Genomic DNA, 23,151 nt, shown 5'->3' with positions numbered 1-23,151 from the left:
AGGTGTGTGCCACTACGCTCAGCTAATTTTTAACTTATTTGTAGAGACAGGGTCTCCTGTGTTGCCCAGACTGGTCTTGAACTCCTGGGCTTAAGCAATCCTCCTGCATTGACCTCCCAAAGTGCTGGGATTATAGGCATGAGCCACCATGCCTGGTTACAAATGGATTTGAGCCCATATTCCTGTTTCCGTGGCCTGGGACACTGTCATTTGCAAGGCATCTCTGGACACCCTCACCTGCAGATCAATCTGATAGAGAGGATCCTTCAGGGCATCAGGGTCATCTTCCTCATCATCCTCGTAGTAATCCTCCTCTGTTAGACATAGCCAACACATGGCAGGTCAGGACAAAGGCCATGATCAGGCCCTGAGTGGTGATATACTACCACATGACTGAGGCAGAGGGTACAAAAGCCCAAGGAATGTCCCTGTGGGCCCACCTCTCCCCTTTCTTGGGTACCCCGTTCTTGGCACCAGTGTGCAAAGAAAAGGTATTTACCATGGCTGTCCTCTTATCAAACTGCTTACCATATTTACTTGTAGCAAGAATGTCAGATAAAAGTTGGCCAGCTAAACCATCTTCCTCTTCCTCATCTTCCTCCTCCTGGTCCTCCCACATATCATTGGAGTCATCTACTTGGAGATGAAAAGCAGCTAGAGCACATTCATGCATTTCCCCTCCCCAAATCCAAACAGGCCAGAACAGAAGGGCCTCAAAGGCTTCTGTAATGTGGCTTGTAGTCCCCAGTGAAAGAGAACCAGAAATGGTCAAACTCTCCTGGTAAGTTTGAATGAAAGAACCTGGAGAGATAAAAGGCTGAGAGGCTCCTAAGAAGAACCAAACCAAAGAAGGGCTGTTAGCTAGCTTGGCTGCCTCCCACATCAGCCTCTGTGAGATTTCACAGGGCAGACTGGAGAAGCAGCTCTTTAACATGCCTAGTGCCTAGCATGGTGCCAGCCACAGAACAGCCATTCCATCAATTACTTTTTTTTTTTTTTTTTGAGACAGAGTTTTGCTCTTGTTACCCAGGCTGGAGTGCAATGGCGCGATCTCGGCTCACCGCAACCTCCGCCTCCTGGGTTCAAGCAATTCTCCTGCCTCAGCCTCCCAAGTAGCTGGGACTACAGGCGCGCGCAACCATGCCCAGCTAATTTTTTTTCTATTTTTAGTAGAGACGGGGTTTCACCTTGTTGACCAGGATGGTCTCGATCTCTTGACCTCGTGATCCACCCGCCTCGGCCTCCCAAAGTGCTGGGATTATAGGCGTGAGCCACCGCACCCGGCCTTACTTTTTTTTTTTTCCAATCAGTGACTCAACAAACAAGTTGATAATTTGACAATCTGTAACTTGATCTGCCATGTTAAAAGTTTCCTGGGAGTAAGGGCCTGGTGCACCTTGACTCCACTCTGCAGGAGTGGCCTGGCGAGCGGCATTAGCCTCCATGACATTGGAGAGCTCGTTGATGATCAGCTTTAGGATCTTGACCAGCAAAGGAATGTTTGTCCAGCGTTCTGGGTCTGGGAAGGAAGAAAAAGGCTTCAAGTCAGAGTGTCACTGGGCTTACTTCTGGCAGTATCCCTGTCCCCTCCTCAGTGCCACTCACCAGAGTTCACCACCCCTCAGGCTTTCACTGTCCCTAACTATATTCAGCCTCCAAAGAGTGATTTAAAGTTAAATAACTTTATTCTGTTTGGTATTATAACAGTTCAGAAGTTGGGAGAGATGAGAGTTCAGGGATTAAAGGAAGTAAAGTCTTGTTAGTAATAAAGCTCTGAAACTAAGGAACTGTATAGAGCCAGTATTCCAGTCCCAATGGCTTACAATTTGAGAGTCAGCAGAGGTAATTATAAACGTACATTAAAGACAGCAGCTCTATACTCCCTACCTGCAAATCATTGGAGTTATAGGCCAAAGGCAACTCAATAACAAAGACATGCTGACTATCTGTGCCCAAGCCTCAGAATGAAGCTGGAAGCTGGGATGCTTGGTACCTGAGACTATTTTGTTTTGTTTTGAGATGGAGTCTCATTTTGTTGTCCAGGCTGGAGTACAGTGGCGCGATCTTGGCTCCCTGCAACCTCTGCCTCCCAGGTTCAAGCGGTTCTCCTGCCTCAGCCTCCCAAGTAGCTGGGATTACAGGCACCCACCACCACGCCCAGCTAATTTTTGTATTTTTAATAGAGATGGGGTTTCAACATGTTGGTCAGGCTGATCTCAAACTCCTGACTTCAAGTGATCCATCTGCCTTGGCCTCCCCAAATGCTGGGATTACAGGCATGAGCCACCATGCCTGGCCTATTTTTGACAACAGGAAGGAACTGTATGTTCTGATCACTTTTACCTAAGTTTTCTGCCTCTTCTTTACCAAACCCATCACCAACAATTATGTTTTAAAAATATACACCATGGTGCATTCCTGCCCTTCACCCAGGTATCCTTAGCCCCTTCCTATAGGGACAGGATTAGAGGAATCACAGCATCACCCACTTTTGGCTGACTTAGAGCGGGTGCGGATGCTCTCATCCATGCTGTAGATCTCCTCTCCCTTCACACGAATATCCTGTAGCCGTTTGTCATCTGCATTGATGCCATGCTGGAGCAGCTTACAGAGTGCCACAGAGCTGGCAAGGAAGAGCCAAAAAAAAAGGTCAATCAGCCACCCATCTAGAGATCATTCCAAGGAGATAAGCAATTATGTCCTAAGACCCTCTATTTGACAGTGAAAATTCTGTTAACTAATTAGGAGAGCTAAGAGGAGAGTTCAGCTGAAAATGAGATTTTAGCATTCATGAGATGGTCTAATGACATCTGTTTTTTTTTTGGAGACAGGGTCTCATTCTGTTACCCAGGCTGAGTGCAGCGGCGTGATTATGGTTCACTGCTGCCTCGACCTCCCTGGGTTCAGGTGATCCTCCCACCTCAGCCTCCTAAGTAGCTGGGACTACAGGCAAGCACAACAATGCCTGTCTAATTTTTGTATTTTTTTGGTAGAGATAGGTTTCACCACATTGCTCAGGTGGGTCTCAAGCAATTCACCTACCTCAGCCTTCCAAAGTGCTAGGATTACAGGTGACCTGTTCTTGAACAAAACTAGTGTGGGCAAGCATTAAGATGGCTGTCCATATTGTAAGGTGCAATGAGGTGATAAGAATTAGTGGTATAAAAGTCTAGGATAGAAAGTTAGGAAGCCAGGGTTAGAAGGCTCAGGGTTTTTTTTTTTTTTTTTTTGAGACGGAATTTTGCTCTTGTTACCCAGGCTGGAGTGCAATGGCGCGATCTCGGCTCACCACAACCTCTGCCTCCTGGGTTCAGGCAATTCTCCTGCCTCAGCCTTCTGAGTAGCTGGGATTACAGGCACGCGCCACCATGCCCAGCTAATTTTTTTTTGTATTTTAAGTAGAGACGGGGTTTCACCATGTTGACCAGGATGGTCTCAATCTCTAGATCTCGTGATCCACCCGCCTCAGCCTCCCAAAGTGCTGGGATTACAGGTGTGAGCCACCGCGCCCGGCCAGGCTCAGGGTTTTTAATTCATTTATTTATTTTTGAGACAGTTTTGCTCTTGTTCTTCAGGCTGGAGTGCAATGGTGTGATCTGCCTCCTGGTTCAAGCGATTCTCCTGCCTCAGCCTCCCGAGTAGCTGGGATTACAGGCACCCACAACCACATCCAGCTAATTTTTGCATTTTTAATAGAGACAGGGTTTCACCAAGTTGGCCAGGCTGGTTTCGAACTCCTGAGCTCCAGTGATTCACTTGCCTCAGCCTCCTGAAGTGCTGGGATGATAGGCGTGACCCACTGTGCCTGGCCAAGGCTTGGGTTTATAAAGGAAAATAAGCCACTAGCAGCACTTAGATGTGTGAAGTCTGTGGTAGAGAAGGGATCTCTAGTAAGCAGAGATCAGAAATATATAGTCTACCTGTGTTCACTGTCTTTTGGAAAATTCAAGATGGCAGCTATTCACATACGTGGGTTAGCAATAAAGAAAGACAGGGAAAATGGAATACAGAGGGCCGTTAGCAATGTCAAACAAAAATCAATGGAGCAAATCAGGGAAAAAAAGAAATACGGGTCAGGAGCAGTGGCTAACACCTGTAATCTCTCAGCACTTTGGGAGGCTGAGGCAGCGAGTGGATCACTTGAGGTCAGGAGTTCAAGACCAGCCTGGCTAACATGGTGAAATCTGGCCTCCACTAAAAATACAAAACAGAATTAGTTGGGTGTGGTAGTGCATGCCTGTAATTCCAGCTACTTGGGAGGCTGAGGCAGGAGAATGGCTTGAACCTGGGAAGTGGAGGTTGCAGTGAGACAAGATCATGCCACCACACTCCAGCCTGGGTGACAGAGCAGACTCTGTCTCAAATAATAAAAAAAAAAGAAGCATGAGTGGTGGCAGAATGCCCAGAAAGAAAGAAAGAAAGAAAGATAGGGGTTCTACCTGACTTTGCCTTCATACTGTCCATAGAACAGGTGCTGTCGGCTCGTCCACTCAGCCATCACAAACTCTAGGGCAGGTTTGCCAGTAGGTCCTGGGAGGCTACACAGGAACTCCAAGAGAGGTTCTAGCTGAGTGTGCACCAAATGAGCGAACACCATGATCAAAGACTAGAAGAAAATAAGGATATTTGCTTCAGAGAAATTAATTTCAGAGACATAGGAAATGAGAAGGAACTGGCCAGTCAGATAAGAAACAGAGTCTACACTGAGGGTATTATCCACAGGACAAGAAAACATGGAGGCTTCCTTGTCCATGTTTCTTAGGCCTGACAGATCCCATTTTACTTAATTGCCCTGTAAGGATAGTAAAAGGAAAATACTCAGGACCAAAATACTAATTTTCATCTCTATCAGCCAGGGGGTAAGAAGCCACTCCCCACTGTTCTCTTACCTGCATGACACTGAGAGTCTCTGCCTGCTGCATCTTACTGAGGATGGCACGAAGAATCTGGTCTAGATTCTCCCCCAGCTCCCGCCCTGCCTTGGAGATGAGGGTGGAAACAAGGCGGCCCACAAAGGCTGCAGTGAACTCTGAGGTACGGGGATCCAGGAGCTGGCTCACCACTTGCATCACATACCACAGTCCATTGTGGCCCTGCTCATCATGCCACTGGGCAACTTGTTCCAGGGTCACTGACACATAAGCCCGCAAGCACTCTCCGCCATTCTGGGGAGACAGGGGTGGCAAACAAGATTAGTAATCGAGGACAGATGCCAGGAGGACCCTCAGTCTGTATAAACAAATGTTCTCAGAGGCCTATGACTCATAAAAGCAGTGAGTGTATAGGGTTTGTGGTGGGCTCATATCACTGGAGTCAGGAATTTACTGTTATAGACATAGATATGCATTACACAATCCCCCCTTTACCTCATCAGCTATCTCAAAAATGTGTATTTTTTTATCACAAGGGACTATCTCAAAAATGTGTATCTTTCTTATCACAAGGGACAATGGCCAAGCAAAATGAATTTTAATCAAAAAGATCTACCTCTGGTACTGAAAAAATATGTTTACAATCTGGCAATAATTGGGGATACTATAGGTCTTTATATAGGTCTTACACAAACCACTAGTTGCCTAGGGATTTCTAAGCTGATCAATATTCACTGGCAAGTTCCTATAACTTTTATAATCAATCAGTCACCTGAAAAGGTAACCAGTTCACCCAAGAAACGAAAAGAGAAAAAATATTCAGGCATCTCTCCCCTCGCCAGAGGCCCATCAATCACTCTGCTGACTTTATTAAATATGCAGAAAGACTTTCTTATGGCCCCAAGTCTAGATGTCTGTAATCTCTTTCACAGTAGCAATACCCAATATAGATAGGCAGGGTGGTTGGTATCTGTTATTTTTTTTTTTTTTCTTTTTTAAAGATGGGGTTTCACCATATTGGTCAGGCTGGTCTTGAACTCCCAACCTCAGGTGATCTGCCCGTCTTGGCCTCCAAAGTGCTTGGATTACAGGCGTAAGCCACCACGCCCGGCCAGTATCCGTATTTTTTAAGATTGTAACATGCTCCAAAGCACCAGAAATGCTTGGCTTTTGCACCCTGAACCCTTCCTGAATCTGCTAGGTAAATATGGAGTTGAGGAATTCCACATGTCAATAGCATAAAACCATGTCAGATTTCTCAGCACATTATAAGCCCATGGCTGGGAGCTATCTTCCCTCTTCTAGTATCCATGTCTCAGATACCTGCATGGTGGCATTGTCATCTGTGTGAAGGGTACACTGTGCCACAGCAGGGAAAGCTTGGCAGATGAGAAGCTGTGAAAGGGGAGGCTTTGTGTTTCGTACTACTGTAGTCAGGATATCGATGGCTGTCTGAAAGAGAGAAGAAAAAGAAGAGTCAGAATTGCCTCTGGAATTGAGGGTACCCAACAACCAAGATCCTTACTGGATGGGTATCACACAGCAACCCAGAGAAAGCTTATTAATGAAAGACGAGTTTCCAAAAGAAAAGGAATAATTAAACAGGTAGTGCTCTCAGCCTCCTCATAATAGCTTACTAATTGATTAGCTCTAGGAGTGGGCATTAGTACCTGGTGGTGGATTGGATAACCAGGTAACATACTTAGTGGTGCTCTGTAACAGTGGCACTCTGTTCAATTTATTGAGGGTACCTCTGAAACAAGAAAAGCCATCTTCTTAAAGTTTCAGAGAATCACCCACTGTCTTTGTGGGCAAAATAGCCCAGCAAAATCACCCCACAAATCTCTAATACTATTAGGTTCTTGTCAGCTAGATGCATCTGTGGGTGGCACTTATAAATCTCTCTCTCTCTCTCTCTCTCTCTCTCATACACACACACACACACACACACACACACACACGCACGCTTGTAGCCACTTACCGCACAGAGCCCTGCAGGGATCTTGTCTGCGGGGGCCTGCATTATGCTGACCAGAGTGGGAATCAGCCTCATTTGCATTGGACCCTGACAGGCTTCAATCTGGGACAGCTCCTTGAAGATGTCCTGAGCCAGTGAGGCGACGACGGGATCTGAAGTGGATAAGGCAACACGGAATCCCCCCGCCCGATGGTCTGCATCTGCTTCTCACTTAATGATACCTGTTGTTTGGCCCTAACCTAACAACTTTTGCATTGATTACCTATCACATATCCGGGACCTAGTGGGGCCACATGAATAACCTGAAAGAACAGGAGATACGCTAAATCTACAAGAGGCACAGTTTGTATGGCTTCATTAAAGTAGGGACTAGGCATTAACAGCTACTCCTAAAACAAAATGTGGCTTTTTCTACAGAAAATCTTTACGGTCTATTCTTGTGAAACCTGGATTATAAAACCAAACGCTAAAAAAAAAAAAAAAAAAAAAGTCCAACTGATACTTTAAGAAGACATGAAAGTTATAAAAACTGCCAAAATACTGACTTTGATGAAATCATACATATCTTCTGTGGGGTAGCCACAGTAGACATGAAGAACTCCCAAAGCTACTTCTGGGGCAAAAGGCAAAACTCCTAAAAAGCAGAGCCTTACGAAGAAAGGGAACACTAGCTCAACGTTCTTTATTTATATAACAAAATATCCTCCATTTAGTATGCAAAAATATATGCAATGTGCGTTAAGGTTCTGAATTATGTCACTTGCTTACTAGCCCTTTATTTATTATCTTTTTCCCTAAGCCCTTAGTAGAGAGTAAATGTTACAGAAATACTCTATTTTTTAATGCTGCTACATTTACAGCACAATTCTATTTTTTGCTAATTGAAAGCCAGATTTTTTGCTTATGATGTTAAAACCATAGCATCATAGCTAAGACCAGACCCAGGGAATCTTTCATTTAAATTCACCAGCCACCATCTTTTCTTTGGTGCCTCTCATAACACACCCTCCCTGGTGGCATACCATTACTGTACTTTAGGAAAATAGCGATGGTGAAGGGGCAGATTTTGCTTTCCATGCTTGCTGTGAATTCGGGGTCTACTGTACAAACGATGCACAGGGTCTCCATCACCAGGTTGAGGACCTCTGAGCTGAACTGGGCTGCTAGGTGAATTAAGCCATCAAGGATGCTGGGGAGGAAGGGCTGGAGCACGTGGGTACTCTCTGAGACTTTCAGTTGGTCACAATAACTAGAGAGAGATAGATAAGCAAGAATTATTTTTAAAAATTCAATTCCTGGTTTTTCCAATCAATCTCACATATTATAGCATTTTTATGTGTAGCTTTATAAAGCTACTTCTAAAGTTAGGTAAGTTTCTACATCCTTCTGTGATGTATTAAATAAACATCACCGCCACCATTTCTATGTTCTCTAATTTATTTCTGCTTTGACCTTTGGTATTTTCTTAAAAATTTTCTGTTTTTCTTGAGGTTTTTTTTTTTTTTTTTATCCTGAAACAAACAAAATTTATATCAACATTCTATGTACACTTTCAAAATCAGTCTATTAGCTGTAGGGTTTAAAGTTCCGCTATAGTTTTACTGTATTAAATCAACAAATACTTACTGAACGTTGCTTACCATGTCCAACAGGATAAAATTGTTAAAAATATATTGTCTAGGGCCAGGCTCGGTGGCTCAGGTCTGTAATACCAGCACTTTGGGAGGCCAAGGTGGGTGGATCACCTGAGGTCAGGAGTTCAAGACCAGCCTGGCCAACGGGGCAAAACACCATCTCTACTAAAAATGCAAAAAAATTAGCTAGGCAGGGTGGTGCATACCTGTAATCCCAGCTACTCGGGAGGCTGAGGCATGAGAATCACAAACCCGGGAGGCTGAAGTTGCAGTAAGCTGAGATCATGCCACTGCACTCCAGCCTGGGTGCTATAGTGAGACTGCCTCAAAAACAACAACAACAAAACAACAAAAAATACGAAACAAAACAACAGCAAAAAAAAAAAAAAATTGTCTAAGTCTTTACTTTTGTTTATCTTGAGAATGGCAATAAGTTAAAAGGCAATAAAAACTAAGACCCTAGTACAGAAACAAGGCACTTAGCAGGTACTCAATAAATGGTTTTTTTTTATTTATTTTTTTGAGATAAGAGTCTCACTCTGTTCCCAAGCCTGGAGTATAGTGGCGCAATCTTGGCTCACTGCAACCTCCACCTCCTGAGCTCAAGCAATTCTCTTGCCTCAGCCTCATGAGTAGCTGGGATTACAGGCGACTGCCACCATGCCCAGCTAATTTTTATATTCTTAGTAGAGACGGAGTTTCACCATGTTGGCCAGCCTGGTCTCCAACTACTGACCTCAGGTGATCTGCCCCCCTTGGCCTCCCTAAGTGCTGGGATTACAGGCCTGAGCCACCGTGACCAGCCAATAAATGGTTTTTCTTAACTTAAATGTTTTGTTTAAAATGTCTTATAACCATATTATAACCATATTATTTGTGTCAGCTTTCAAAGGTCCACAATGACCAGTGAAACTGTGGGGCTTTAAGCTCAGATCTGTCCGTAGACTTTTTGATTTTTGGTCCATAATATTTGATTCCAATACTACCCCGCTCTGACCAAACTTCTCCTAAAGAGCTGATGTGAAACCTGGCTTTCGTCAGCGCTAAACTCCTTAGACTAGGATTTGGATTCATCCCTCAACCAGCATTCATCTGTCCTCTCCCTTCCTCCATTTCCCACTTCTAAGGGTTTACAGTTACTTTGCCCCTCTAATGAACTTGAAACTGTACAGTCTGGTAGATCACAGAGTTTGCATCACCCATCTACATCACACTGGGTCTTGTATGCCATGCTAAAAGTTTGGACTTTATTTTGGAAGTAAGTGTTTCTTTAACTTAGGTGTTAAATCTTCCCTTTACTCTACCCTAAAGTCTCCAGGGGAAACTGATGCCCCAGGAAAATATTATATATTTATCCTGTGGCTTCCTGTACCACCAGATATAATATGACTTTCTTCTGAAGTACCTCTATCTCACTTTGAAAAGAACAACTGGGAACCATGAATAACTTTAATTGCAGGAGCAACAAAGTCAGTTTTCTATTTTAGAAAGATCAACTTGACAGTTCAAATAATATGGACTGCAGAAGTGTGAGGCTCCAAATAGATCAATCAGGAAGCTGCCGCAGTAATTCAGGCAAGAGAAGTAGAGAGTACAATCAGGGTAGTAGCAGTGGAAGACTAGAGAAGGAAGAGATGAGAGGCAAGGAACCAAGATCTAAAAGGCAAATACCTGGGATATCTACCTTTATTAAAACAGGGAATACAAGATCTTTAAGTTCAAGATCTAAAGTTACAAGATTTCTGCCTTTACTAAAAAAGAAAATACAGGTAGGACAGGCCTGAAGGTGGTAAATGGTAAGCTCAGTAGTAAATATGTTGATTTTCAGGTACTTATAAGCTATCCATCCTGGTATGGATATTAGGCAATGGATATATTAGTGTGTAGCTCAGAAGAAAATCTGACATAAATTTGAATTGAAAAATGTGACACAAGTATAATTGTTAATCAGTAGCTTGTTTCAGAGATTATTTAAGGCAGTTTGGAATGATACATAAACTATGACATGAAGGAATAAATTAAAACTGGGGCTAAGGAAAACACAAAAGCAAGGGTGGAATGCTGACCATTAAGAAGTTACGAGTGACATTAGGAAAAACAGTTCCAGGCTGGGCACAGTGGCTCATGCCTGTAATCCCAGCACTTTGGGAGGCCAAGGTGGGCAGATCACCTGAGGTTGGGAGTTCAAGACCAGCCTGACCAACATGGAGAAACCCTGCCTCTACTAAAAATACAAAATTAGCTAGGCATGGTGCCGCATGCCTGTAATCCCAGCTACTTGGGAGGCTGAGGCAGGAGAATCACTTGGACCCAGGAGGCTGTGGTGAGCCGAGATCACACCATTGCACTCCAGGCTGGGCAACAAGAGCAACACTCTGTCTCAAAAAAAAAAAGGAAAAAGAAAAAAACAGTTCCAATAATGTGACAAGGACATAAGCTAGTCTGCAATTGGCTACTGAACTAAATAGAGAATGACCAAATGGAAACTCTTGACTGAAGAAAAGACAGCTAACGATCCAGTCATAGGACAGTTCTTAACCAGGGATTCACAGATAGGCTTCAAGGAACCCAGTGTTCGACAATGAATATAAAATTTTGTGAACACATGAGTGTCCATTCTCTGGCCTGCATAGCCATAGTTTTTGTCATCCTTCAGCGAAATCTGTTACATCTCTCAAGAAAACCACTAAACCACTGCCCATGTGGTCCAGATTTGAACATTAAAAATAAAAATTTTCTTTGGATTTCTCCTGATTATAAAATGTAAACTTGTTGAAACAAACAAACAAACAAAAACATTTTAAATATATAACAGAGAATGAAAGTTCTTTGTACTGGAATCTCCCTCAGAGAGAATTCTCTGGGGGAGATTAGAGTACAAAGTAATTCTCTCTGGGGGAGATTAGAGTACAAAGTCATTCTTTCTGGGGGAGATTAGAGTACAAAGTATGCCTGGTATACTGTTGTCCACCTAAGACACTCTGGAAAGTAATGGGCTTATTTTACCCAAAGTACTTTCACATTCAAACTAAACTCCTCTCACAGCTTGCAGCAGCAAACATTTCCATAAAATCACAACACAAAGTGGTTAATTCTCCATCATATATTCATAATCTGTTTTTTAGTTTAGTCAAGTAAGATAAGCACAGGTTTTAATGGTTTTGTCCTTATTTGGTGGGCAAATACTTTCAATCTTACACTGGCACTTGTCACAGGGGACATTCAGTATTTTTTTTAAACACCTCCAGAAATAATTAATGCATACGAATGAAATCAAGTTTCACAAAGGTCAGAAGCTATACAGGCAGTGACCACAGGTACCCACTCAGAAAAACCCTTAAAATAACATTCATGCCTTAAGCAGGTTAGGGCTCTCTCTTCTCAGACATTTACAATGGTCTTAGAGCTTTCTGAAAAGCTATACTTAGTTTGCCTGTTAAAATAATATTTTTAATTATGTTAGAGCCAAAGATCTGCTTCACCTAGATTGAAGCAGAAAAAGATAGGACTCTGTTTATGGTGATAACATTAAGCACTTAATCAAAATGCAAACAGTTCTTGAATGCTTTCTAATGCACATAATACATGGCATCCCAAAAGGTACTCCTCTGCCTCAAAAGGTAAGACAGGGCAGGCATGTGGAAAATAAATTTTGTGTTGGTAGTTTTAGGATTCAGCTGGGATGCTTAAGTTTGAATCTTAAAATATTCATTAAAACAACAATGGTCCCACTTTGGGAGGCCGAGGCGGGTGGATCACGAGGTCAAGAGATCGAGACCATCCTGGTCAACATGGTGAAACCCCGTCTCTACTAATACAAAAAATTAGCTGGGCACGGTGGCGCGTGCCTGTAATCCCAGCTACTCAGGAGGCTGAGGCAGGAGAATTGCCTGAACCCAGGAGGTGGAGGTTGCGGTGAGCCGAGATCGCGCCATTGCACTCCAGCCTGGGTATCAAGAGCGAAACTCCGTCTCAAAAAAAAAAAAAAAAAAAAAAAAACAACAATGGTCCTTCTAGTCAGTGTAGGACTATAAATAAATGACTTTTGATCCATTAGCAACACTGGCTCTAAGAAAGATAGGTAAAACTGGGAAAAAATAAGCAGATAGATTTATAGGCCACATTATCCCAGATTTGGTTTCTAATATGAATATAATCAACAACATAATGATGTGGACTCTAATCCTGCTTCTATCATTTATCAATTGTGCCATCCTATGCAAAACATTTTTCTCTCCAAGTGTCGGTTCTTCACCACTGAGAGAAAGGGAGTTGCCTAGATGATTCCAGAACTGGAGTGAATTTAAAGAGGAAGAGGAGCAGAAAAGAACAAAACATCTTATGGACTGATAAAAGCCATGTCCCTAGCATGGATTCTTTCCTTGTCCTTCCAACATTCATCCTGAAGGAGATCATTGGCAGGGATTTCCAAGCAACATAATACACTAGAAAACTACGATTTGGTATATGTACCCTAAGCAATTTTCTCTTAAGAGAACTATCACGCTAGGGTAGCATACTCACCCCCAGATGGCTCTCACTGCGGAAATTCGAACTGATGGGGGCTGTGTCTCATGAAGACCACTAACCGTTGCCTGGAGGAACTGCTGGATGAGTTCAGGAGACATAGCAACAGTGAACCGACTGGCAGCCCAAAGTGCCCGGCCCAAGAGGAAAGGAGACACTGGGAGAAAAACAGAGCAATTAGGGGCTGGATAACGAAAATTCCTATTACTTGTCCTTTTTCTTTCCCACATTCGTTTGTCAATTTTTTTTGTTTGTTTGTTTGAGATGGAGTCTCACTGTCACCCAGACTGGAGTGCAATGGCGTGATCTCGGCTCACCGTAACCTCCATCTCCCCAGGTTCAAGTGTTTCTCCTGCCTCAGCCTCCCAAGTAGCTGGGATTACAGGTACCCACCACTACTCCTGGCTAATTTTTGTATTTTTAGTAGAGATGGGGTTTCATCATGTTGGCCAGGCTGGTCTCAAACTTCTGACCTCAAGTCATCTGCCTGCCTTGGCCTCTCAAAGTGTTGGGATTACAGGAGTGAGCCACTGCGCCCGGCCCTCCATTCCTCAATTTTTTAGAAGTAAATGGATGCTACATATTATGCACAACTTACTTGTACATCATACAAGAAAAAGCGTAATCTTATATGATGAAAGCAAATGTGTGACCTGTGGTAGAGAATGAATTTCCCAGTTTTCACTTGCCTTTACTGGGCAAAGTAGATCTTGAATATTATTAGCCTAAAAAGACTTTGCCACCCCAGTCCTCACCCTTAGCTCTCAATATTCCTTACCTACACTACTAGTTAATCTTCTAAATGCCATCTGCATTGCTACTTTATTCCTACTTTTGGACCACTCTTAAAACATAAAGTATAGCTCTGATCATGTCATTCTTCTATTTAAAATCTATCAACGAACTCCATAGTCCACCAAATAAAGATTACCTTAGTCATCATGTTATTCAAGGCTTCCTAAGATCAGTGACTTTAGCATTACCTGTGATTTCGCTTTATGGTTTCCAAACTCAAGCACAAATCCCCCCTTAGTAACTTACATCTTCACTCTCTCAGCTCTCTGCCTTGTTCATATTGCAAGCCAACACATTCACCTTCTTACATTACTTAACTCATCTCTTGGGCTGAAGCAATTCTAACTATCTCTGTGCCATAGTAATTCTTTAGTGTTCTTACATGCTATAGATTTTGTTTGAGTCTAACCACTAATATAAGGATTACCACCCTTGTCTACTATAAGGTGCTGAGGAGAGACTATTCTTATTCAGCTTATCACAGGGCTTAACTTGGTTACTCACACAATAAACATCTTGTTGATAGAAATAATTGAACAGAACCTAATAAACTGTGACAAATAATTATGCAATACAGATGCTCCTCTGCTTATGATGGGGATACCTTCTGATAAACCCGTAAGTTGAAAATACTGTAAGTTAAAAATGCATTTAAATTTAATACTGAACATCATAGCTTAGCCAAACCTACCTAAAACATGCCCAGAAAACTTACATTAGCATAAAGTTGGGCAAACTCATCTAACACAAAACCTATTTTATAATAAAGACTTGAATGTCTCATATAATTTACTGAATAATGTACTGAAAGTGAAAACAGAATAGTTGTAAGGGTACTTGAAGTATGGTTTCTACTAAATGCATATTGCTTTGGGATCACTGTAAAATTGAAAAATCCTAAGTCCAACCACTGTAAGTCAGAAATTGTTTAAAACTTTATATAATGTGCAGAATTAATTCCCAAAGGATGGTCCGGAAACTCCCTAAAGGTTAAAACTATTTTCATAGTAATACATAATTTTTTTTCATTTTCATTTTTTTTTTTTTTTTTGAGACTGAGTCTCACCCTGTTGCCCAGGCCAGGGTGCAGTAGCACAATCTTGGTTCACTGCAACCTCCGCCTCCTGGGTTCAAGCAATTATCCTGCCTCAGCCTCTTGAGTAGTTGGGATTACAGGCATGTGCCACCATGCCTGGCTAATTTTTGTATTTTTAGTAGAGACAGGGTTTCACTGTGTTAGCCAGGCTGGTCTCAAACTCCTGACCTTGTGATCTGCCCACCTCGGCCTCCCAAAGTGCTGGGATTACAGGTGTGAGCCACCACACCCTGCCTCACTTTCATTCTTTCACAGGTATCTAGTGGAGTTTTCCAGAGGTTATATGATGTGTGACATCATGGCTCTGACAGCCAGTGGAATGCACGTTTCTATTTCTTTTATTTTAAAAAGTTTCAGTTTTAATCTTTAGTATGTTAAATATTAATAAATTAAAGCCACATAAAAATGTCTTTTAAATTGTTGATAATTTGAAACAAAAAAGTTTCAGAATGGTTGGTGTAGAAAAGGTTTTAGCTACAGGCAGGATTAACAAATGATATATATTAAGCCTTTTTCCAGTCTAAATAACAAATACTCTAAAATTTCCAAAGTTTTTGAAAATTCTTTGCTAGGGTAAATAAACTGTACAAGAAATGTGTTGATGGGCTTCAGAAATCATTCAATGTGTAACTATGGAATGCCTACTCAAGGCACTTATGGGGGGGAGGGTAAAAAAAAGGCACTTGTAGAATACAAAGATAAGACATGATTTCTACTCTCAGAGACCTTACTAGTAGGAGTAAGAAAACATATTCAACAATGTAGCATATGATAAGTACAGAGTGAAAGAGGATATTCCCAATGGCTCTGGATGTGGAACCATTTTAATTTTGTGATTCAGAGAATGGAAGTGACAGAGTGAGATACCCAATAATAGATTACCTATTTAAAATCACAGAGAATAACGTTTTCAAATGACATAAGCTACTCCCAGAGCTATACTATGGAGAGAAAGTGAATGGATTGAAAATGGAACAAACAATACCAAATGTTCCATGATTTAGGTACTGAGAGAGGAAGCAAAGAGAGTGCTTTGGGATGTGGATTTGACTCTAAGGATGAGAAAAGGCATGGCACAGGCAGAAGCAAGTAGCAGACAATGCCACATAGACAACAATGATTCTTAGCTACTGCTCTGTATTGCTGAAGAAATCGGTCTAATAGTAAAGAGCTACTTTTTTTTTTGTTTTAACTGAGTCTTGCTCTGTCGCCCAGGCTGAAGTAGTGGTATGATCTCGGTTCACTGCAACCTCTGCCTCCTGGGTTCAAGTGATTCTCCTGCCTTAGCCTCTTGAGTAGCTGGGACTATAGGCGCCCACCACCAAACCCGGCTAATTTCTGTATTTTTAGTAGAGATGGAGTTTCACCAAGTTGGCCAAGCTGGTCCTGAACTCCTGACCTAAGGTGATCCACCTGCCTCAGCCTCCCAAAGTGCTGGGATTAGAGGCGTGAGCCACTGCGCCCAGCCTACGTTTTTCTTTTTAAGACAGAAAGCTAACACAAGTAGGAGAATCGAACATTTTAATTATTTGGATATTGACCAAAAAAAAGTTAAAGAAAAATGAAAGGAAACAAACAGGAAGAATGTGCTGACACAGAACGACTGAGGGCATTCTGGACTTAACAATGAGAGCAGAACCTGGTAATTCTCAAGGTACAACAACTAGATTTGCATTCCATTCAAATGCCAAAAACAACCGTGAATGGGAACGCCAATTTGGGAAGAAACATAAACATCATGGAAGAATTATGAACTAGGCAGTATTAATTTGTTATTAGGTGAAGCTTCAGCCCAGGCCTCTGGGCTGTTTTAGAGGTTTGTATGAGTTCAAGCTGTAGGATATAAAGAATTTTCACTCAAAGGACACAAGCATATTTGGCCTACCAGTCTAAGTGAACAACCAAGTTAATGACAGGTCTAAAGAGCTTCTAGAATCCTGGCATGTGCTGAAACATACCTGAGAGGTTGAGGTCTGCAAGGATGACATTGGTCAGGAACCCATGCATGTCAAAATGAATCCTGCCATTTTTCACACTGTCAGTGATGATGGCCTTCACTGAGCCTAGGGCAAGCATGCATGCCTCATGGATCTTCCACCTGTGAAAGGATACTACAGCCTAGTAAAACAAACTACACTGCCAAAAAAGATAAATATTTGAGGAAAGAAGATTCAGAAAAGGGTACTCTGGCACAATCTCTCCCAAAAGGGTTATTTACTTTAAGCCCTTATATTCTAATAGCAAAAACAGAGTGAAATTTTAGTAATAAAGAGATTATTAAATCTGTTATTAAATTAAAACCAAAATAAATCCATCATTTCACGGCTTTTTAAGAAGGGGTAAGCAAAAGCTTCTTAACCAGTTAGCTGCTCACTCTTACCAGTGCTCAGTGCCACTGTTTTTGGTTTGCTCAGCTTCTTGTAAATGTCGAGTGGCTGCAGCAGCCAGGGCTGCTGCACTTTCATTCTGGAAATCTGTGGCCACAGCCTATGGAGAAAGAAGAGCTAATAAATCTGTTTGTGCCCATTAAATGCATTTTAATTGCAAACTGCTTTAATCATGACTGTTAGAAGTGATTGGTTCAAGCTCTTTCACATACACATGCAAATCCCTGATTAATTGTATTAAAAATGTTATACCAGTAGGTCAGGGTCTCTAATGAAATAAAAGTAGTATCTGTATTTCTGTAGTGCCTGGGCATTGTAAGGCTAATCAGTTGGCTCCTTTGCTATATTCAGCAGAGTATAAGTGAGCAATAATAGATCTAGCTTTGGATGACAATGGGCCAAATATTTGCTCTTTTGGAACCTGATCATAGAAAAATAAGTCTAATCTAATTGAAACTGAATGTAATTTTTCATAGGTCCTTAGAAATACAAAATTAAATGATAATGAGAAGTGATTCATCAACAGAGAACCAATCTTTTACCTAACAAGAAGGAAGTGGTAGTTTCTTCTTAGTATTTCAGCATAGAGACAATGCTATGTTCTAGCTAAAAGAGCCAAAGAAAACATGAGCAGGCCAGGCTCAGTGGCTCACGCCTGTAATCCCAGCACTTTGGGAGGCCGAGGCGGGTGGATCACCTGAGGTCTGGAGTTCGAGACCAGCCTGACCAAGATGGAGAAACCCTGTCTCTACTAAAAATACAAAATTAGCCAGGCATGGTGGCTCATGCCTGTAATCCCAGCTACTCGGGAGGATGAAGCAGGAGAATCACTTGAACACGGGAGGCAGAGGTTGAGGTGAGCTGAGATAGTGCCATTGTACTCCAGCCTAGGCAACAAGAGCGAAACTCCGTCTCAAAAAAAAAAAAAAAACAAAAACAGCAAAAAAAAGAAAACATGAGCAGATATTTGGATGTTCATCTTTCAGCAATCTGTTTTGTTTTGTTAGGTTTGCCAACCTTTGATCTGTGCTATAGATTCTTGTTGAAGAATGAATTAAATGGAAATGTTCTGGATTCAACTACTCTTACTCCATGGAACACTTTATCCTCTACATAGTTCTCCCCACTATTCCAGCACTATGGTCTGCACAATTCTTACATCCAATAAGTCAGAACCGGTAGCAATGATTTTAGAATTTCTGAGTCTCAAACTTCATTTCAGAAACTCTTGTAACCCCAAAGAGGTCTGAGATAAAGCCACTCAACAACATTGATCACCTTGGATTAGTTACTAGAAAAGAGGAAATGCTCAAGTGACTGATTAAAATTATGTGGCTGAAGTATCAAGGTAAACTTACCAGCAACAAGTCTTGAGCTGCTATTCTAACAGTATAGGAGAATGTATCATCATCTTCATCTTCTACAAATTGTTGGGGGTTGGCTGTCCATACTTTAATCTGAAAAGATGAAGTTATATCTTTGTGATGCTGCCAATCTGATTCATAGCTTTTCATTAACAGATACAGGAAGACTTCAACCTATTATCCTGAACAAAACTCTAGCCTAAGCCGGGTGCAACGGCTCATAACTGTAATCCTGACACTTTGGGAGGCCAAGATGGGAGGACTGCTTGAGCCCAGGAGTTTGAGACCAGCCTGGGCAACATAGTGAGACCTCAACTCTACAAAAAATAAAAAAGTCTTCTGTGAGTAGACAAGTAACAGCATAAAATAGAGAGAGAGAGAGAAATAAAATAAAATAAAAAAGTCAATTGGGCCTAGTGGCATATGCCTCTGGTCCCAGCTACTCAGGAGGCTGAGGCATGCGGATGGCTTGAGTTTGGGAGGTCAAGGCTGCAGTGAACTGTGTCTGCACCACTGCACTCCAGACTGAGCAACACAGCAAGACCGTCTCAAAACAAAACCAAAAATACACCAAAAACCTCTAGCTTCAAAAATCTTTTCTTTTTGATGTAGACAAACAAATAGTATCAAGTAGCAAGGTAGGCAGCAACAGCTACTGCTCTCTTTTAGAATCTGGCCAATTACCAGCTCTCTGCCACTGTCAACCAGTGATTTTCTGAACATATTAAGTCTGATGGAATATTTACTGTGAAAATTAGGTCAATTCTTGTGCTGTTTTAAACGAGGCATTATCTAATTTTGAACATTCTTTGCTGGTTTTAATGACCCACCATCAGGCTAATGGTTGATCTCTACATTTTACTATAATGAAGGAATAGATCTCCGAAAAATCAGGGTCTTAGGTTAGTAGTCCTGTGAGATTTTCTAATGGCAAAAGTAGGCCAGGCACAGTGGCTCGTGCCTGTAATCCCAGCACTTTGAGAGGTCAAGGTGGGCAGATTACTTGAGCCCAGGAGTTAGAGACTACTAGCCTGGGCAACATAGTATAGTATTTTTCTACAAAAGATTTAAAAATTAGCTGGGTGTGATGGCAAACTTGCATTTGGCAATAAAATGATGTCACAGCTTTCCTAGAACTTCACATGAAATTATTCGTCTTGTGTCTATTTTTAGAAATAAAGTGTTCACTTGACCAAGACTTCACATTCTTCAAGTTGCACTTTCCAAATACATGATGGTAACTGTCTCTCAAATATTATTTACCTGTTCCTCAGTGATTTGCATGTACAGGATAATATAATAAATCAATTCAGGCAAGGCTTTCTTAACAGTGCTTTTGAATTTGCTATTTTCTAGTAGAGCATGAACAAATTCAAAAATGCTAAAGACAAGATTTTCAAAGCCCAGGACTTCACCTACAGGAAATATACAAAAGAAGAAATTAATGGCGAGAAAGTAAAAAGAAAGCATACATGCTGAAAATGAACTATATTATCTTTGTAAATTATTGAATATTTAAAGTACTTGCTAATAATTATTCCTGAGGAATTGGGAGAGAGGGCTCAGAAGTCACAAAACGGAATTTTGAGGACATTAAATATTCTTTGGTTTTTCAAGTAAAATAATCAGAAACACTGAATATATTTCTCAGTATGTCTATTTTTCTAATCTGAAATACTCTGAAATATTAAAATAGAAATAAAAGACTCATCATCTGGGACGCCAAAATGAAACATGACAAAATGCCAGAAACAGGCTAGATTAAATGGCCTTAAAAGCATCTCTTCCAACTCAGAAATTCTATGATTTTATGAGATTTATGCAAATACCTATGAAGAACAGACTGAAGATTGTCAATTCTTATTTCCTCACATCTAATATATTGAAAATAAACTCAATTAGAAAACACTTAATAGAATGAAGCCTCTCAAGTTTACTGTTTTTTTACCTCCTATCTCTGGCTTTTTCTTTTCCCACTAAGTGGTATTTCTATAAAGATCAAATAAACTACATACCATCAGAATCCACAGGATCTTCTACTTCTTCTGTGTAATTTACTTCTGTCCTCACATAAGTATGATGAAGAGTAAAGAAATAGAATTTGGAGTCTGCTTTGCATATAATCTACAAGGAAATGTTACATATTCCAACACTAAAAGTAGACACCTTAAAAAAGCCTGTTTAAGAAGAGTGGAACCACATGAATGAGAGACCCAATGCTAGATTCCTAACTATAGGTGGTAGTAGCTCCCTTAAGCTTTCAATAAAGGATATAAAGCTGCACTCTCAGTTAGGGTGTTCCAAACAATAGGCAGAATCTGCTGCATGGAGGAAACCATGTGCTTTGGGAAGTTTTTCACTAGGGCTGTCACTGCCTAAGAAGTTAAGAGAAAAAGACCCAAGTTATGAGTGATATATAAGAAATCAGTGATTTCAGACCACCCTCTCAAACTCCAAATATTTCATTGGTAGGAAGTTTTTACCTTTAGGACTTCCATCTTAAACCCACTGTCAGATGTTGGGCCATCTGGTATCTGGAGGGCCTGAACAAAGGCCTCTGTGAACTGCTGTACAACGGGAAAGATCAGGACTTTGGCTGCACCCTGATAACAGAAACCAAAGTCAATGCTGGACAAATCCCTAATCCAGTCAATGCTTCAACACATATGTATCAAAAACTGATATTCGAAAGGCACCTGAAGCTCTCTTCAGGCTCCGGGACCAATCAGATGAGAATAGCTATAAGGTCAGTGAAGGTGTTACCCAAAATTTCATTAACCAGCACTGGTAGTTCTTCATCACAGCCCTCTTACAAACTGTTATGCAAGACCGACTTTCCTCATAACTGTTTCTGAATCACAGGGATTGTTTTGCTTCACACAAAAGGGGCCATAAAAGAGTAGGAAAGTTCTGAGTGATGACTACTGTGAAAAGGATATAGGATAACGTGTTTGAAGAGGTAAGACTCAAAAGGAGACTAAGCTTTTTTTTTTAAGATAATTTTTAAGTGTGAGGGAGATCCATTTATTAGCATAAGTTATTCAATACCCTTATTTAAGGCCAGAACCCAGTGATTTCTAATTGAAAATATTGGCTGTGAATTGCTGGAAGGTTTAATAATGTTATCTCTGTTTTGAAATTCTATTACACAGGATTGAGTCAAAGAGTATCTGTGAGTCACCTGAATTTGTCTCCTGGCCAGCTGCACATTTGATTTTGAATCATTGTGCTGCCTTGGATCCAAGGAGAGGCCCATGGTTGTTCTCAGCTCTAGACCTTGTCATCCTCTCTAGTTCTGTTTTAATGATGAGGGATGGTAAACTGGGCTGGGAATTGAGAGATTAATATTTGGATTACATTTCTACCACAAGAAGTTGCATGACCTGTGATTAGAGAGGCTGGCATTTGATGAAAATTCACTAAAAAATTGCCATATAACTTATCACCATGTCACCCAAAGATGTCCAGCATTTAGAATTTATCATTCCTTTAATACAACAAACAAAACAAAATACACTCTAGGCCAAATCCACATCTGGTTGGGAATCCTAGTATCTCTGTGGTGGGGGTAGGGTTCAACTGTTCAAAGCATATTTTTCTTTGGTTTCCTACTCTTCATTTCCTGCTTCTGTTAAATTCTTATTCCCTGTCTGCATCTCACCTCCTGGCCATTTTTTCCCTTCTATTTTTTGTCATTAACTCCATATAAGGAAGACAACTTTGTCTTTAATTTTCCACCAATTTTCTTTTACCCAAGACAGTGTTGCAAATTTTTACTGAAAGTCTGGCATAAAGCGTGTGTGTGTGTAGATTAAGCTTTTTACAAATTGAAAATTCAATCAGGCCAGGTGTGGTGGCTCACACCCATAATCCTAGCACTTTGGGAGGCCAAGGTGAGAGGGTCACTTGAGCCTAGGAGTTCAAGATGAGCCTGGGCAACATAGGGAGAGACCCTGTCTCTACAAAAATAAATTTGTTAGGCCGGGCGCCATGGCTCATGCCTGTAATCCCAGCAATTTAAGAGGCTGAGGCAGGCAGATCATGAGGTCAAGAGATTGAGACCATCCTGGCCAACACGGTGAAGCCCCGTCTCTACTAAACACACAAAAATTAGCTGGGTATGGTGGCACGCACCTGTAGTCCCAGCCACTCAGGAGGCTGAGGCAGAAGAATTGCTTGAACCCAGGAGGTGGAAGTTGCAGTAAGCCAAGATTGTGTGACTGCACTCCAGCCTGGCAACAGAGCAAAACTCTGTCTCATAAAAAACAAAAACAAAAACAAAAAAACTCAAATAAATAAAAAAATAAAAATATAGCTGGGTGCTGTGGTTCATGCTTATAATCCCAGCACTTTGGGAGGCTGAGGTGGGAAGATTACTTGAGCCCAGAAGTTCAAGAGCAGCCTGGGCAATATAGTGCAACCTCATCTCTACAAAAAAAAAAGAGAAAAGAGGATCAGCCAAGTGTGGTGGTGCACATCACACGTGTAGTTCCTACTCT

At 41.4% G+C, this 23,151-nt stretch overlaps 1 protein-coding gene across 4 annotated transcripts in view; it reads right to left on the bottom strand.

The window, feature by feature from the left end:
- IPO9 (importin 9) overlaps positions 1-23,151 on the bottom strand; it is a 58,492-nt gene that overhangs the window by 8,724 nt on the left and 26,617 nt on the right. For 3 of the 4 annotated variants that reach the window (XM_012459502.3, XM_012459503.3, XM_021677309.2), the window contains 17 exons: positions 21,136-21,255; positions 20,927-21,027; positions 20,668-20,726; positions 19,916-20,067; positions 18,647-18,745; positions 17,282-17,388; positions 16,860-16,999; positions 13,008-13,167; positions 7,872-8,098; positions 6,853-7,001; positions 6,195-6,323; positions 4,890-5,165; positions 4,440-4,606; positions 2,490-2,623; positions 1,397-1,519; positions 529-633; positions 238-314 (listed from right to left, as the gene is read on the bottom strand). In XM_012459502.3, coding sequence (XP_012314925.1) covers positions 238-314; positions 529-633; positions 1,397-1,519; positions 2,490-2,623; positions 4,440-4,606; positions 4,890-5,165; positions 6,195-6,323; positions 6,853-7,001; positions 7,872-8,098; positions 13,008-13,167; positions 16,860-16,999; positions 17,282-17,388; positions 18,647-18,745; positions 19,916-20,067; positions 20,668-20,726; positions 20,927-21,027; positions 21,136-21,255 — 2,325 coding nt within the window. The remainder of the gene's footprint in view (positions 1-237; positions 315-528; positions 634-1,396; positions 1,520-2,489; positions 2,624-4,439; positions 4,607-4,889; positions 5,166-6,194; positions 6,324-6,852; positions 7,002-7,871; positions 8,099-13,007; positions 13,168-16,859; positions 17,000-17,281; positions 17,389-18,646; positions 18,746-19,915; positions 20,068-20,667; positions 20,727-20,926; positions 21,028-21,135; positions 21,256-23,151) is intronic. The other variant, XM_012459505.3, reaches the window with a different exon arrangement.

Source organism: Aotus nancymaae, unplaced genomic scaffold, assembly GCF_030222135.1.
Source record: "Aotus nancymaae isolate 86718 unplaced genomic scaffold, 86718_ANA_hifiasm-v0.15.2.pri h1tg000039l, whole genome shotgun sequence".
Lineage (NCBI taxonomy): Eukaryota > Metazoa > Chordata > Mammalia > Primates > Aotidae > Aotus > Aotus nancymaae.
Note: the sequence above shows the minus strand (reverse complement) of the source record. Positions and strands in the feature narration are given on the sequence as shown.